Source organism: Mycteria americana, chromosome Z, assembly GCF_035582795.1.
Source record: "Mycteria americana isolate JAX WOST 10 ecotype Jacksonville Zoo and Gardens chromosome Z, USCA_MyAme_1.0, whole genome shotgun sequence".
NCBI lineage: Eukaryota > Metazoa > Chordata > Aves > Ciconiiformes > Ciconiidae > Mycteria > Mycteria americana.
In genome coordinates this window covers 28,877,200-28,890,533 of record NC_134396.1, presented here as the reverse complement: position 1 = coordinate 28,890,533, position 13,334 = coordinate 28,877,200, and the positions used below count along the sequence as shown (strand labels likewise).

Below are 13,334 nucleotides of genomic sequence, written 5' to 3'. Positions count from 1 at the left end.
CAGACTTTAAATGTTATTACCGTCTTCTGATTAATTTGTGTAGAAACAATACATGAATAATAGATATTTGATTTAACAAATTTAAATAACTCTTTTGAACCATTTATAATCTATTGAAAAAATCTTCTTTCATGGATTACTGAACCAATACTCCATGTAATGTGACAAAAATATGTTGATTATTTTCTTCCACATGCAGGCTACATCCACAGGCTCAATGTCTTATTTAAGATACCGCAGGAAAAATTTCCTTTTGGGGCATGCTTTATTTAGTTTTAATTTTTACATCAGAAGTTTCAAATGTTATTGGTTTACATACTTTCTTCTAAAAACTTTTTCTGTAAGGAAATGCAAGTCTGTTGTGAATAGCAAGGCTGATACCAAAGTATGGGAAACTCAGTTATATAGTTGCCAGCAGAGTTGTTTTTTTTTTTTTTTCACTGCAGAGGTGTTAGTAAGGTTTATAGAAAGAAAAGTGGTTATACTTTTACTAGCTATGGCTAAATAAAGTTTTCCACTTTGGGGAATGTTTTTCTTTTTTCATATAAAAGCAATAATGTTGTGTGCAAGGATGGTGTAGAAATAGTAAAACATCAGTTGTTCAGTTCAGAAACAGAGAATGATTGGTCCATCTGCATTTTTGGGTACCTATCCATCACTGGCTGTTGCCTTGACAAAGTGTGTGGCTGAACTCCAGTGACTGACAGTGTTGGTTTCATAACATGAATCTGGTTTTCATCTATAAGAACAATGTCTGCATTTGCTAACATGCTCTCAGGCACAGGGAATCTCATTCTTAAATCAACCATGTGTTTTTCTTCAAATTTTAAGCAAAGAAGCAGTTGTCAGTCTTAATTTTTTCAGTGCAAACAACTTTGCCTTTGATGCCTGGGAACCTCAGGCTAGTTTTACACATGCTATAGAAACATCGGGTGATACTGTACCTGCAGTCTTTGTAGAATATCCTGTTGGCAGCACTGTGAGTTAAGTGTGTAGAATCAGGATGAACATGGCCTACAGAAAGTTCCTGGAAAATAACAAAGCTATTCTGCATTATATTTGTTTTCTCTAGAAAAGTGTAAATAGCATTCCTTGACACAGGTTTCTACTTTTGGAAGTATCTGAAGTGGGATTGAAGAGTGACTCCTAACTTAAATGCAACATTACAAATGACATTGTATTCTTTTTCCCTCTTTTCTTATTCCCCATTCATTTACCAGCTCTTTCTCAAGAAGAGTTGAAAATGGTTTTCTAAAATGCTTAAAGGCTAGGTTGTCCTTATTCCAGGAAAAGCTGTTTTACCCTGTTAACAGCTTTCTCTCTTGTTAGCATCCTTCCCTTCATACTGTATTAGTAACTGTTTTCTTGAATGCCACAGAGAAATACAACAATATTAGTACCTTTCAAATTGTATTACTGAAAATAAATACAAGTAAGAAACAATCCTAATATAGTGTGATATGAAATTGCTAAAAAAAATACTGCAGTGCAGTGAACAACTCAGAAGATATTTGGGTATCTCTGAACAGGAGAGAGATCAGAAACCCCATTGTATTGCATGGATACTTAAGACCATTCAAATGCAAAGTACATTCCCCTTTACTGTTTTTTGTTTTGGGCAATGCATTATTAGGCTATAGGTATTGAAATTGAAAATGCTTATCTATCAATTAAGGTTATTTTCTCTAGCTGATTCCTGTGTTTAAAATTATTCCTTTACCAATGGCAAACGAACCTAAAGTTGTATAATTAAAAAAAATCTGTTAAAATTTTTGTGCCAACAGAAGAAATAGTAATGCTTCATGCTTCTGCCTTACCGTCTGTCGTCATACTTCACTGAGCAGTTCATTAGTCTCATCTCTGAAAATGGTACGTAATGTCATTACCCAGTTTTTACAGATTGGGCAGTTAGAAATTGAGTGGTTAAGTAAGTGACTTAACCAGTGCCACACAGTGCATCTGTGGGAGTGGCAGACCCAGGATCAGAATCGAGGCATTCCCACTCTTTCTGTCCAGTGTTTTGGCTGCAGAATTACCCATATAAAAATTGTAGGTGAGTTTAAAAATTGTCATTTTTGTACCAGAATTACATGATGGAGACATTAGGTCTCTTCTGTCTCATGCAGAGACAGAAATACTTCTGCATGTGTACTTTTCATTCTGTAGAAAGTATGGCAAGCACTTCCACCCCCATTTTCCTTCTTTCTTAGAAGTGAAAATATACTTTGGAAATTAACTCAGGAAAAGTGTAGCGATTTCTATCTATCTGCTTTTCTAATTTTATCGGAGATTTTTTTCCTCCCTTTTTTTGTGAGTTTCCTTAGGAAGGAATGTTTTCTCTTGAAATGAACTTTACAATCTCATGCACTGTGATTTTTCTGTAATCCAAATGAGTACAGGTTCAGCAATTAAACATTCTGAAGCACAGAGAGAAACTATAGACAACTGCAAAGGGCGGGGGTCGGGGAGTGGACTAGACCATTCTTGTTCTTGAAAAACAAAATTTTCTTTTTTTTTTTTTTAACGCTCACAGGCTTAAATGATTAGTGGAATGTACCCAAGCTCTGATTTTAGTGATTCCCTCATAACATTGTAGGTGCAATTATCTGCCAACAATGGATTATTAAGGTATTTGGTGGCCCACAACATCTGTAGTTATTTTTCTAAGTGTGGTCAAAGGTGTGAGCAATCCAATAAGGACACAAGTTTGTGGTCTCAAATATAAAAGGTTGTCCTAAAGTTTAGCTCAAAGTTGAGTGACTGCAGATTTTTTATTGCCCGCATCCAAGCTTTGGTGATCTTCTCACCTAAGTAGTATGGCTGTCTATAACTTAAAAAAGATTCCTGTGCTGGTTTTGGCTGGGATAGAGTTAATTTTCTTCATAGTGGCTGGTACGGTGCTATGTTTTGGATTTGTGCTGAAAACAGTGTTGATAACACAGGGATGTTTTAGTTAGTGCTGGGCAGTGCTGACACAGCATCCAGGCCTTCTCTGTTTCTTACACCACCCCCCCAGCAAGTTGGGGTGCACAGGGTTTGGAAGGGGACACAGCCAGGACAGCTGACCCCAACTGACCAAAGGGATATTCCATACCATATGGTGTCGTGCACAGCATATATAAAGCTGGGAGAAGAAGAAGAAAGGGGGGGGATATTCAGAGTGGCGGTGTTCATCTTCCCAAGTCACTGTTAACGTGTGATGGAGCCCTGCTTTCCTGGAGATGGCTGAACACCTGCCTGCCCATGGGAAGTGGTGAATGAATTCCTTGTTTTGCCTTGCTTGTGTGCGTGGCTTTTGCTTTCCCTATTAAACTGTCTTTATCTCAACCCACGAGTCTTCTGACTTTTACCCTTCTGATTCTCTCCCCCATCCCACCGGGGGGGAGGTGGTGAGTAGCTGTGTGGGGCTTAGTTGCCAGCTGGGATTAAACCACGAAAATTCCCTATAATACCAAGTTTACTATGGACAGGTCACATTGTTCATTTCCTAAATGTCAGCATGCAAATAATCCCTCTTTTGGTGTTAATTTAAAACAAACTCTGTTGTACTCCTGATCTGCCATCTATTAAAATTAGTATAATTTAATCAGGATCTTTTTGCCATTTACACAGCAGAATTTATGCTGTGGTCTTTTGAAGAAATACTTAATTGGCAAGAGAGAAAAAAATTTATTGGGATTCCTGAAGTAGTAAAGAAGTGGCAGATTTTCTAAGAGCTGTTTACAGAACATATAATATGTGCTCTGAAAAAGAAAGAAAAAAAGCCCCAGCCTAAAACTCTAGTATGGTACAATCCTGTGCTGAGCAATAGTGTCGATTTACGTAGGCAGATTTTATCTTCTTCACTTTATAACCAAGAAACAGTAAGAAAAACGTAATGGCAGAGAAGACTTTCTGTTAAAAAATGCTGGAACACTCTCAGGACTTACCTGTTTGCTGCTTCAAATCTTTTCTTGTCACGAGTCAGCCTACAGCAACAGAAGAGTGGATCTCTGTGTTTCTCATCAACCTCTTGCTCATTAATTTTGAACAATTATTTTGATGTGCCATCATGTCTCGAGACCAACTACTGCATGGCTTTAAATTATTCTCCCAATGACCGTGTTATTTACTTTCAATAAAATATTAGTTCAAAATTAGGTATTGGGTATTTATAATGTAGAATTAAAACTTTGACAGTGGAAAGAAAAGATTGTATTTGACACGTTGGGTTTGTTTTTTTCTTAAGGTTGAGAGATAAGCTGCAAAAAGTGCTTTTTGCTTTTACTTTTCCAATACTTCCCATCATTTCACCCAGATATTTCATTTATTGACATACACCACCAGAACTTTTTATTGTTTTTAAAATCATAAACAAGATCATTTATTCTGTCAATTAAATATGGAAAGTTCTAGCCCTTATTACTAAAATGCTTAGAACTTGTGAATTACCACATTATGCAAAATCTAAATTTTAAGTATACATGTGTGTATATGTGTGTGTTTAAATACTGTGGCATTCTTACTAATACAGTTGTTCAGAGTGCATACTCACGCAGAGTCTTACTGATTTGAATGCAGCTATAAGGAACTGCATTTATGCACCAGTTTGCTGGTTTGAAGTCTCACTAAAAAGATTTCACAAACAGTGGACCAGATCATCTTCAAGCCCCATGCTCCTGTGATTGGTAACAGTGGATTTAGGTTCTGTGAGCTCCATAGGATAAATGCATGGTACGTGCTTTAGACAGGTAGATGGAACTTCCATGCAAAGGGAGTGAGTATGGTTGACTCTGTTAGGTATTCAGGTGCACAGTGATCCCTTATATCATAGATGACTTGATAGGAGACGTTTCTTAAATACCTTTTTGTACATGAGAAAGATGAGCAAGGACATTAAGAGCGAGGCTTTGTTAAACACTGCCCACTGTATACAGGGATGTAGCTGAGACTTCAGTAAGATGCTATTTAACCTCACAGGACTCTTGGAGCCTTGTCACAAGTTACATAAAGAATTTTTGTTAGATTTACTATTAAAATTCAGGATAAAGGAAGTTGCAAAACTTAGCTGTTTCTCCAGAATGTTGCATCATTTTAAACGGCCTCCATCTTTTGTGGTCACTTGTAAGAACTCCAGAGGAGGAATCATATCTCCTCTTTACATGTTGTCCTCCTTCTCCCACACTGTGATCCCTTTCATGATAGGTTATTGCTTCTTATCTCTTGGAAGCTCTGCAAAACAGCCAGATTGATTTTCCATTACTGCTATAGGCTGTTCCTATTAATATGTGAATAATATTTGCTTGTTAGATATAATTAAATCACCCAAACTATGTTAAATGAATATCCTTGGTCTGGGGGAAACCCACAGAAGTCAGGTCTAACATCTTTTAATGTTAGCCATAGAAACTTATGCATAGGTGTACTAGACCACATGCTTTAATATAGGCAAAGTTCCTTTCTTCCTTCATTACACTCTACAGGAAGAAGATCTCCAAGAGGGCAGCAAAATATTTCTGAATGGTTCAGTGTCAATTACAAAACCATTAATTTATTCTTGTATATGTGTGTTTTGTTCTTAAACCTTAATAGCATTGCTTTAGAATTTAAGGAATAAGTTGTGTAAACTATTTAAAATGATTCTACTGAAATCTAGTCCATTTCCGCCACAGGTCCTCAAGGGCTGCTGTAATTTGGTAGAAATGCAAGGGGTGTTATGTTAAGAACTCAGTGGAAGGGATGTATAAAAATGTCTGAGAACTCCTGTTATCTGCAGACCATTGACATGGTAGAACATAATGGCACTTTTCAAGAAGCTGTAGAAAATCATGTTTTATTGCTCACTTAAGGGCCTTAACCTGCAAGTTGTCATCTAAATACACGGTTGCCTATCAGCTGGTACAGGGGGAACCTGTGTCCGCTGATTTTACTGTTCCATTTGCTATGCAAGGTCATTGGTTTCTTTTCCTTTTCTTCTGTTTTCTTTCTGTCTTTCCTGGAGGATTTTCTGAGGAAAAACTTAGTCAGGAAAAATTTCTGTTTCTTTCCCTACAAAATAGTGTAGTACACAGAGTCCCACTATGTAAACTTCTTAGCGATATGTTGCGAAGGCAGAATTACAGTGGATGACTTCTGGAATGCCTAGCAGTACTCTTGCGGAAGAATTTTCTGGCAAAAGTTTAGCATTGCTACACCCTTGGATTTTTATACTTACTTTTAACAGGTTTGAATAATGGCTACAATATTTAGCTGCTGCAAACTCACCCAGGATCTTTTTATTATCCCTACTCCCCACCCCACCTCTTTCAAATTAAGCAGTAACAGATGTCCAGCCACAGTTACACCAATCGATGCTGCTGCCTACAAGCACACCAGCTACTGTACTCCTGTCCCCTCTGTACCTTAAAATCCTGCCGCTGGGGAATGGAGGGGCTGCATGAAAGCTTTGGATTCTGAGGTGAATCTACACCACATTCGTCTTCCGCTGCCGTTCTGGGTCATTCCTGAGCCTGTTGCACAAACTGTCAGTGACTTGTAGGCCTAAGTTAAATGGTATTGAAAACCAGTAGAAAAAGACTGATAATAATTCAGATGCATATCCGTGCAAGGCTCAGTACATATGTTGGTTGCATTGTGAAGGTCTTTAAAAACAATGCTTTCTTTCGTGTTAATGAATGTTAACGTTCCATCTGTGTGTAGGAACACACGCTATGCCTGGCATCTTGAATCTTCTCTCTGCCAAATTACGCTGGTTTCATGTTGGATATTGTAGTGATCTGGGGTAGTTAAAATGATTCTGGATTAACTGAGTAAAGTGAAAAATGAATCTTTGAAATAAAGACTAAATTCTGCTTGAGATTTTCAATAGCCTCCATCACTATAGAGTACCTCACAATTTATGTTGCATTTAGCCTGACAACAACACTTTACTATCATTGCATCTGGTTATTGTTTAGGGAACGTAGGCATCAGGCTAACAAAGTAATTTGCCCAAGATCATGACAGAATGTGAACTAGAATATGAATTTTTCCAGTCCCAAATGAGCATCTTGCAGCTTGAGGGGTTATCCTCATCACTCAGAAGTATGCATGGGTTTCTCAGTGATGGGATGGCAAACTACTGAAACCAGATTACAACCTGGCCTCAACACACCCTTTGCAGAAAAAGCAGCCAAGTAAGGCCAGGCTGAATGTTTTGACCATGCTACTTATCTTTGGAGTTTCTCATACCAATCCATATTCCTTTATAAAAATGTATAGCTCTTTTTGAAGACTTTTCAGATTTAGTTATTTGAGGAACAACTGACATTTTCACATTTCTGAAAAGTTTGTGTGAATTTTTGGGAGGTATGTATAAAAGATAAAAATCTTACTAAATAGTTAATCTTCAACACTTTACACCATCAAGACTCTCTTTAACTCAGGGAAGAAGAAAAGAAACATGAAACCTCTAAACTTTTTTCCCCTCATCTTATAATTTATAATGGCTAAATGGATCATTTTTGAATGTGTGTAATAAAGCTCACTCTTAGGCTGAAACATTGTATTTCAGGTTCAAGCTGAATCCAATTTTTACAGTCAACCTGTTAACCTCTAGGCCAAAAATAGGTAGGGTTGTAATGGAAATGCTGATGAGCCTTAATAAAGCAACTCTACCAAATGACACAGTTTCATCTAGTATGTGTACATACACTGTATTAGTCCTATTATACATACTGTAAGTGACACACGAACAAGACAAAATAACATCAAATACAACAAATGTCTGTCACATTGGTGCAGAGATTTAAAAAAGGTGGTGAATGTGAGAAAAACTTTTATGGTAAAATAAGAATACCATTTTGTACGCCCTTCTTCTTGCAGTACAATTAATTACTGAGTTCATTAATTAATGAACATATTAGAGGAAGAACACCATTACTGACCAGTGGAGACCTGATATATTACTGAGTCAATAAACTATCGAACATGAAACAGGACCTTTCAGGAGAATTTTTTTCTCATAACCCACAAACACATATATTATTCTTGCACAGTCAGCACTTCTTTGGTACCCTTATATTTCATATTACTAATTCTTTTAATCACGCATACATACAGCAGTGTTTTATAACCTAGCTAAAGAGTAATTGGACAGGTGACATTGGGACTGAGGCCCTGAAGTGTCAGGCATAATAGAGCACATTATTTTTTTCCCCACTAGGTTTTTGAGAGTAAAAGATAGTAAAATAGCAGATAGGATAGGAGGGAGAAAGGACTCTTGCGCCAGAAATTTGTCAGAGAAATACAGATTTTAAGTGGATCCATGAACTATAAATGGCTTTAAATTGCTGTCTGATGCAGATAAATAAGTAAAGAGCTAAAACGTTTAAAATAACTCCAAACCTTTTTCATTGTCAGCAACCAAGGAGATTAGCTTGGCCAAGCTAAAGTTGAATGTAATTTTCTTTAAGTCAGTATAGTTAAGGTAATTCTTTTTTGGTATGGAAAGAGTGTGTGGGAGTGGGTGTTAATTGTTTGGAACAGGAAAGAGCCTTCATAATGCTTCAATATCTCAGTGGCCATAGGTACCAAGCACCCTTCCCCCACCTTAGCCCCCAAGTAATCATTGATTGCATCTAAATCTATAGAGATATCTTTTCCTGGCAGCTCTGCTAGTTACAGTAGATTGTTAATCTGTGAATGATCAGAATAAGCCTCTCTGTCTCAGAAATCTCCATGCAAATTACATCTAAATGCATGCCATAAATTTATTAGCAGCAGTTTGAAGTGCACAGGTCATCTTCTGCACTATTTAAAAACATATGTCTGTTACACATTAAAATGAGTATAATTCAATTTATATTCACTTTTCTGTGGACGTAGCTAGCCCATGTGAAAGTAAACCTGTGTAATTTTTAAAATAATTTTAAAAAGGGAGATGATATATTAATAAGGTGTATGATTTAAGCAAATTTTAGATCTCCACATGGGACTGGAGTTTCAGCATTGCTGCTTTGAAATAGTTTCATTTTTTGCAAAACAGAGAAATATATGTTTGACAAATAGGGAGTGCTAAGAGGTAAAAAGGCTATGTGCCTAGATATTGGAGAAAGTGATGGATGCAAAGGAAAGTTACAGGATGTTTTATGAACCAGTCCTATTCTTGTACCTTGATCATTTTATCCTATTTTGGGAACACGTCAAATCCATGACTCTTTTCTGTAGCAGAGTTATATCTTACATGAACCCCAAAAAGGAAACTTGAGAATAACCTTTGGATACCATGGAGGAAGGGGAAAGAGATCTGTAGTTTTCCTTTTTGTGTGGTTTTTTTCCCTCATTTTACTCTTGGTTTTAATCAAGCTGATATGCTGCTATAGTAAGACATCAGTAGCAACATTTTCCTTCAGGCAGTTGATGCAAAACCAGGAAATTTGTGGAACACCTACAGAATCCTCATCCTACTTTTTTTTCCTAAAGGAAATAGAGCAATTCTTTTAAAGACTTTAGGAATGTATTCATCTCCATGGGACAACAGACTATGTTATTATTGAATAAGCATTTTGGTTGTCATTGCTCAGGGTTACTGATGTATGTTTTTGAAAGAAAAACAATCTCTACTTAAAAGAATGAGCAATGCTTTGAATGTTAGAAGGCTGTTTTTTGCTGTACGGTTAATATCCTTCTAGCCCTCACAACAGATTTGCACAAGAAGGAAGAAAGACATTAATATGTGTTTCCTGTTTCTTTTTCCAGGCCATCCGCTGTACACTGGTAAATTGCACATGTGAATGTTTTCAGCCAGGGAAGATTAACCTGAGAACCTGTGACCAGTGTAAACATGGCTGGGTGGCACATGGTAAGAAATGTCTGTTCCGGGCTTGTCTTCTCTATTCTGTCCATCTTTCACAGTGTCTTTAAATACTGAGAACTGGAGTGGTATAGACAGTAGTGATATCTATTTGTCTGTAATGCATGTGCATGCACTCTGGGTTTGTGCATGTGTATGCATGCACATACTTTTTTTACAGCAATTCCTAAGATGGAAAAGTGAGGGTCTGTTACTCTGGCAATAGCTTCAAGTGCCACTGGAGTTCAACAGCTTGTACGGAGCTCGAAAGAATATTCTAGCCTCCAGGAAATAATGGAGTTCTAGCAGGGCTTAGCAGAAAGGCAAAAAGTTTATAGTATGGTTGCACAGCAGCATTTGTATTCAAAGAAGCATCAGCCAATAAATCACTGAGCCTAATGGAAATTCAAACATACCAATGTCAAACTTTCAGAGCCTGGATGTCAGAATGAAATGAGTGCATCCTATATGGCTCAACAAAAGTGTGCATATATGATCTGTGAGTTGAACCTCTCTTCCCATGTTTAATTAGCTAAAGAAAGAAAGGAGGGATTAGAATGCCCAGATCCTATATAAAGGCATCAAAATACACTTATAGGCCTTCCATTTTATTTATTCTTTACTATTTTTATGTTTTGTGGGGTTTTTTCCTTGACAGTCTTGATTAAGCTATGCATGAGAGAGACACAGAGAGCTGTATACACAATTAGAAGGCAAATAAAGAGGATACCTAAATTGGTTTAATGAAAAAAAAAAGGGAAAAAAAGGGAAAAAAGAGAAAGATTACTATGTTTGCAGAAGAAATTAGTGTTGGAGTTTTCTTCTCATGATCTAGGCTATTGGCACCTAAGCAAGCACAGTCTTCATTCCCCACTTCTGCCAGACATTCAGTGGGTTATATTCCATAAATTTTATTTTATTTTGATGAGTCCTGGGGTGGAAGCTTAGTACTTCCCTCCTAAGATGCACTTGATCTCTATTTATTTAGTTCATGTCTGTGTGTATTCGTGCCTGAGCATGCTGACATATGGCAAGTGTGAATGCTCAACAAATTCACAGACTGCCAGAGAAGTTTTTAAAAACATTCACATACATGGAAAGGAAAGCAGCAATACAGGTACCATGCAGTCCTGTGTCACTGCATAGTAATATATACAGCCTGCCTAGAAATACCCTAACACCACCAATCTAGTAGCTGGTTGCAGATTTATTATATACTAGATTCTCTAGGGACACAGCTTATTTTCGCTCCTCTTACTTCCCAGAAAGATGTATTCAGTCACAGTATAACCAGGCTCACATTTCTTGGGAGGATTGCTAAACCTTGCAAAATTTCTATAGTTCAGGCATGCTTCAGGCTTTGCGTGGAATCAGCATCTGAGGTTTTGCTGATCCACAGATAGGGAAGACTTGTCTAGCTATTTTCCAAGGTGTCCTCCTGTTGAGTAATAGAAATTAGGAATCTAGCACTTAGATTCTGGCATATGAGCATCCTGCGTTTTCTTTTTAACCAGTACATCTTAGAAGAGTGTGATCAGATTTTCCTGATAAATTCCCTGTGAGGTCGTTGAATTCAAAATCAGAATTACATGACAGTAATCTGAGATTACCACAGTGTGTATAGTAGAAATGTCCATGTTTTACAAATCCAGAAAGTTGAAAGGTGAATGTGCTGATCAGGGATACACCACCTGCTCCCGTACCTGAGTGCTTAACATTCCAAATAGAAAACTTAATACAGCTATATATTATTAGAAAGTGTTTGTTTTACTACTGCACCAAGTGAAGAATGCTCTGATTTATTTTTTTTTCAGTACACTTTGTGTACATTCGTCTGGAGTATTTACATTTCATGGCAGAGCCAGACAAGTCAGATGTATGTTTCATAGACATACTCAAAGCACAGGCTTATAAATTACTTCCTGGACACTATGATGCATCTGCTTCAATTCTTGATCTTAGCTCTTTTCCAGGATTTTGAGGGCAGCATTCAGGAGACTGATCAATTCATTGCACTGTAGCACCTGGATTTCAAAATGACTGAATCAGGCTGCTGTTCAGAAGTGATTTTCTTTAAACCGTTAGCACGGTTCCTTGAAGTTGTTCCTTGAATGCAAATAGTATTTCTCGCTGCTTTAATTAAAGGGTTTCCTTCTGATTTTTATTAATGAATTTCAACTCAGCTGCTTGACACATGATGTAGTGCTTTACTGAATGTAATTATCAAAGAATAGGTGTTTCCAGCAGGAAGTACTATGCTTATTCAGTTCTGATAACCTAGAATCATAATTAACTGAATAGATCAAAAATAGCTTAGAACTGCAGTCTTCTCATGCTGTACTTGACTAATCTGTGCAGAGTTAATTCATGTTAATAACTGCCATTTAAAATGTTGGAATTCTTGGAGTGAGGAGGAAAGGGCATCCAGCCACCACAGTATTATTGCACTTAGCAACTGCTGGCCTGTTTTCTTTTTTCCTGCTTCCATTGTCTTTCTCATGTGTTTCCTCACTCACCTAAAATGAGCTGCACGCATCTTGAAAGGAAAGGTTTCCTACAAGTTCAATTTCTTCTGTCCGGAGTTGCCAAAAGTAGGATTGTCAATATATGAACAGATTCATCAGAGGAGTTCTTTTATGGCAAGATAAATGTTTCTGTTGGCAAAAGTTCAGCTTATCGAGTTTTGACCCTGCACCCCTGTGCTGCAGTGGTAATCCTACCATCAGTGTTTTTAAGGCTGAAGCCAAAAGCTGCGTAGAGCAGAGCAGCATTCTCTAGTACTGCTGTGCGTAATGGAGAATGGGTTGTTGCTGGTGTGAATCTCTGGATATTTTAAGGGATTTGGATAACTAGAGTGTTTTAGTTTGTTTTCAGCTGAAGCCTGGCTTTCATATTGTCACCTTGAGTGGGGATTTATTTTCTGAAACAAAAAATAAATGGTTTAAATTGGACATTTCCTACGCTTCAAACAGGCACACAGATAACAGTTAGATGTTTTTCCTTCTTTTTCTTTTAATAGTTAAGATACTTTGCATAGTCCATATGGTGAAAAATAAAATCTGATTAAAATCTTAGTAGTCAATTTTTTAAGGAGAATTTATTTTAACACAAGCAATTGCTATTTTGTGGCTTTTAAATAACGTAGGAGTAAGATGGCTACAAAAGATTAAGACTTTCTTGAGTGCTTGAATTGGTTTCTTCTCCTGATATTTTTGTTATATTAAAAGTAACATACTATACTATGAAGATAGTCATGACATTTTATTAGCTTTAGAACAAAAGTCACTTACTCAAACTTTATTGGAAATAATGAAAAAACCCCACTTTATTTGCCACCCACTTCCCCTAGCAGAAGTATTTTAGCCTATGAGGAAAGAAATTAAGCAAGTCTGCAGTACAAAGATGTTGATTTCATTGACTTTGCATTTTGCCTTGTATGCTTGTCATTGATGTCAGAATAACAACTACTGTACTGCTAGCAGAAATAGTCTTATTATACCTAGTCCAACAGATCAAAAGACCC

General features: G+C 37.1%; 1 protein-coding gene across 10 annotated transcripts in view; it reads left to right on the top strand.

Annotated features, from left to right (window-relative positions):
- Nucleotides 1–13,334, top strand: part of BNC2 (basonuclin zinc finger protein 2) — a 353,515-nt gene that overhangs the window by 202,460 nt on the left and 137,721 nt on the right. For all 10 annotated transcript variants that reach the window (XM_075526344.1, XM_075526342.1, XM_075526343.1 and 7 more), the window contains one exon: nucleotides 9,718–9,820. In XM_075526344.1, coding sequence (XP_075382459.1) covers nucleotides 9,718–9,820 — 103 coding nt within the window. The remainder of the gene's footprint in view (nucleotides 1–9,717; nucleotides 9,821–13,334) is intronic.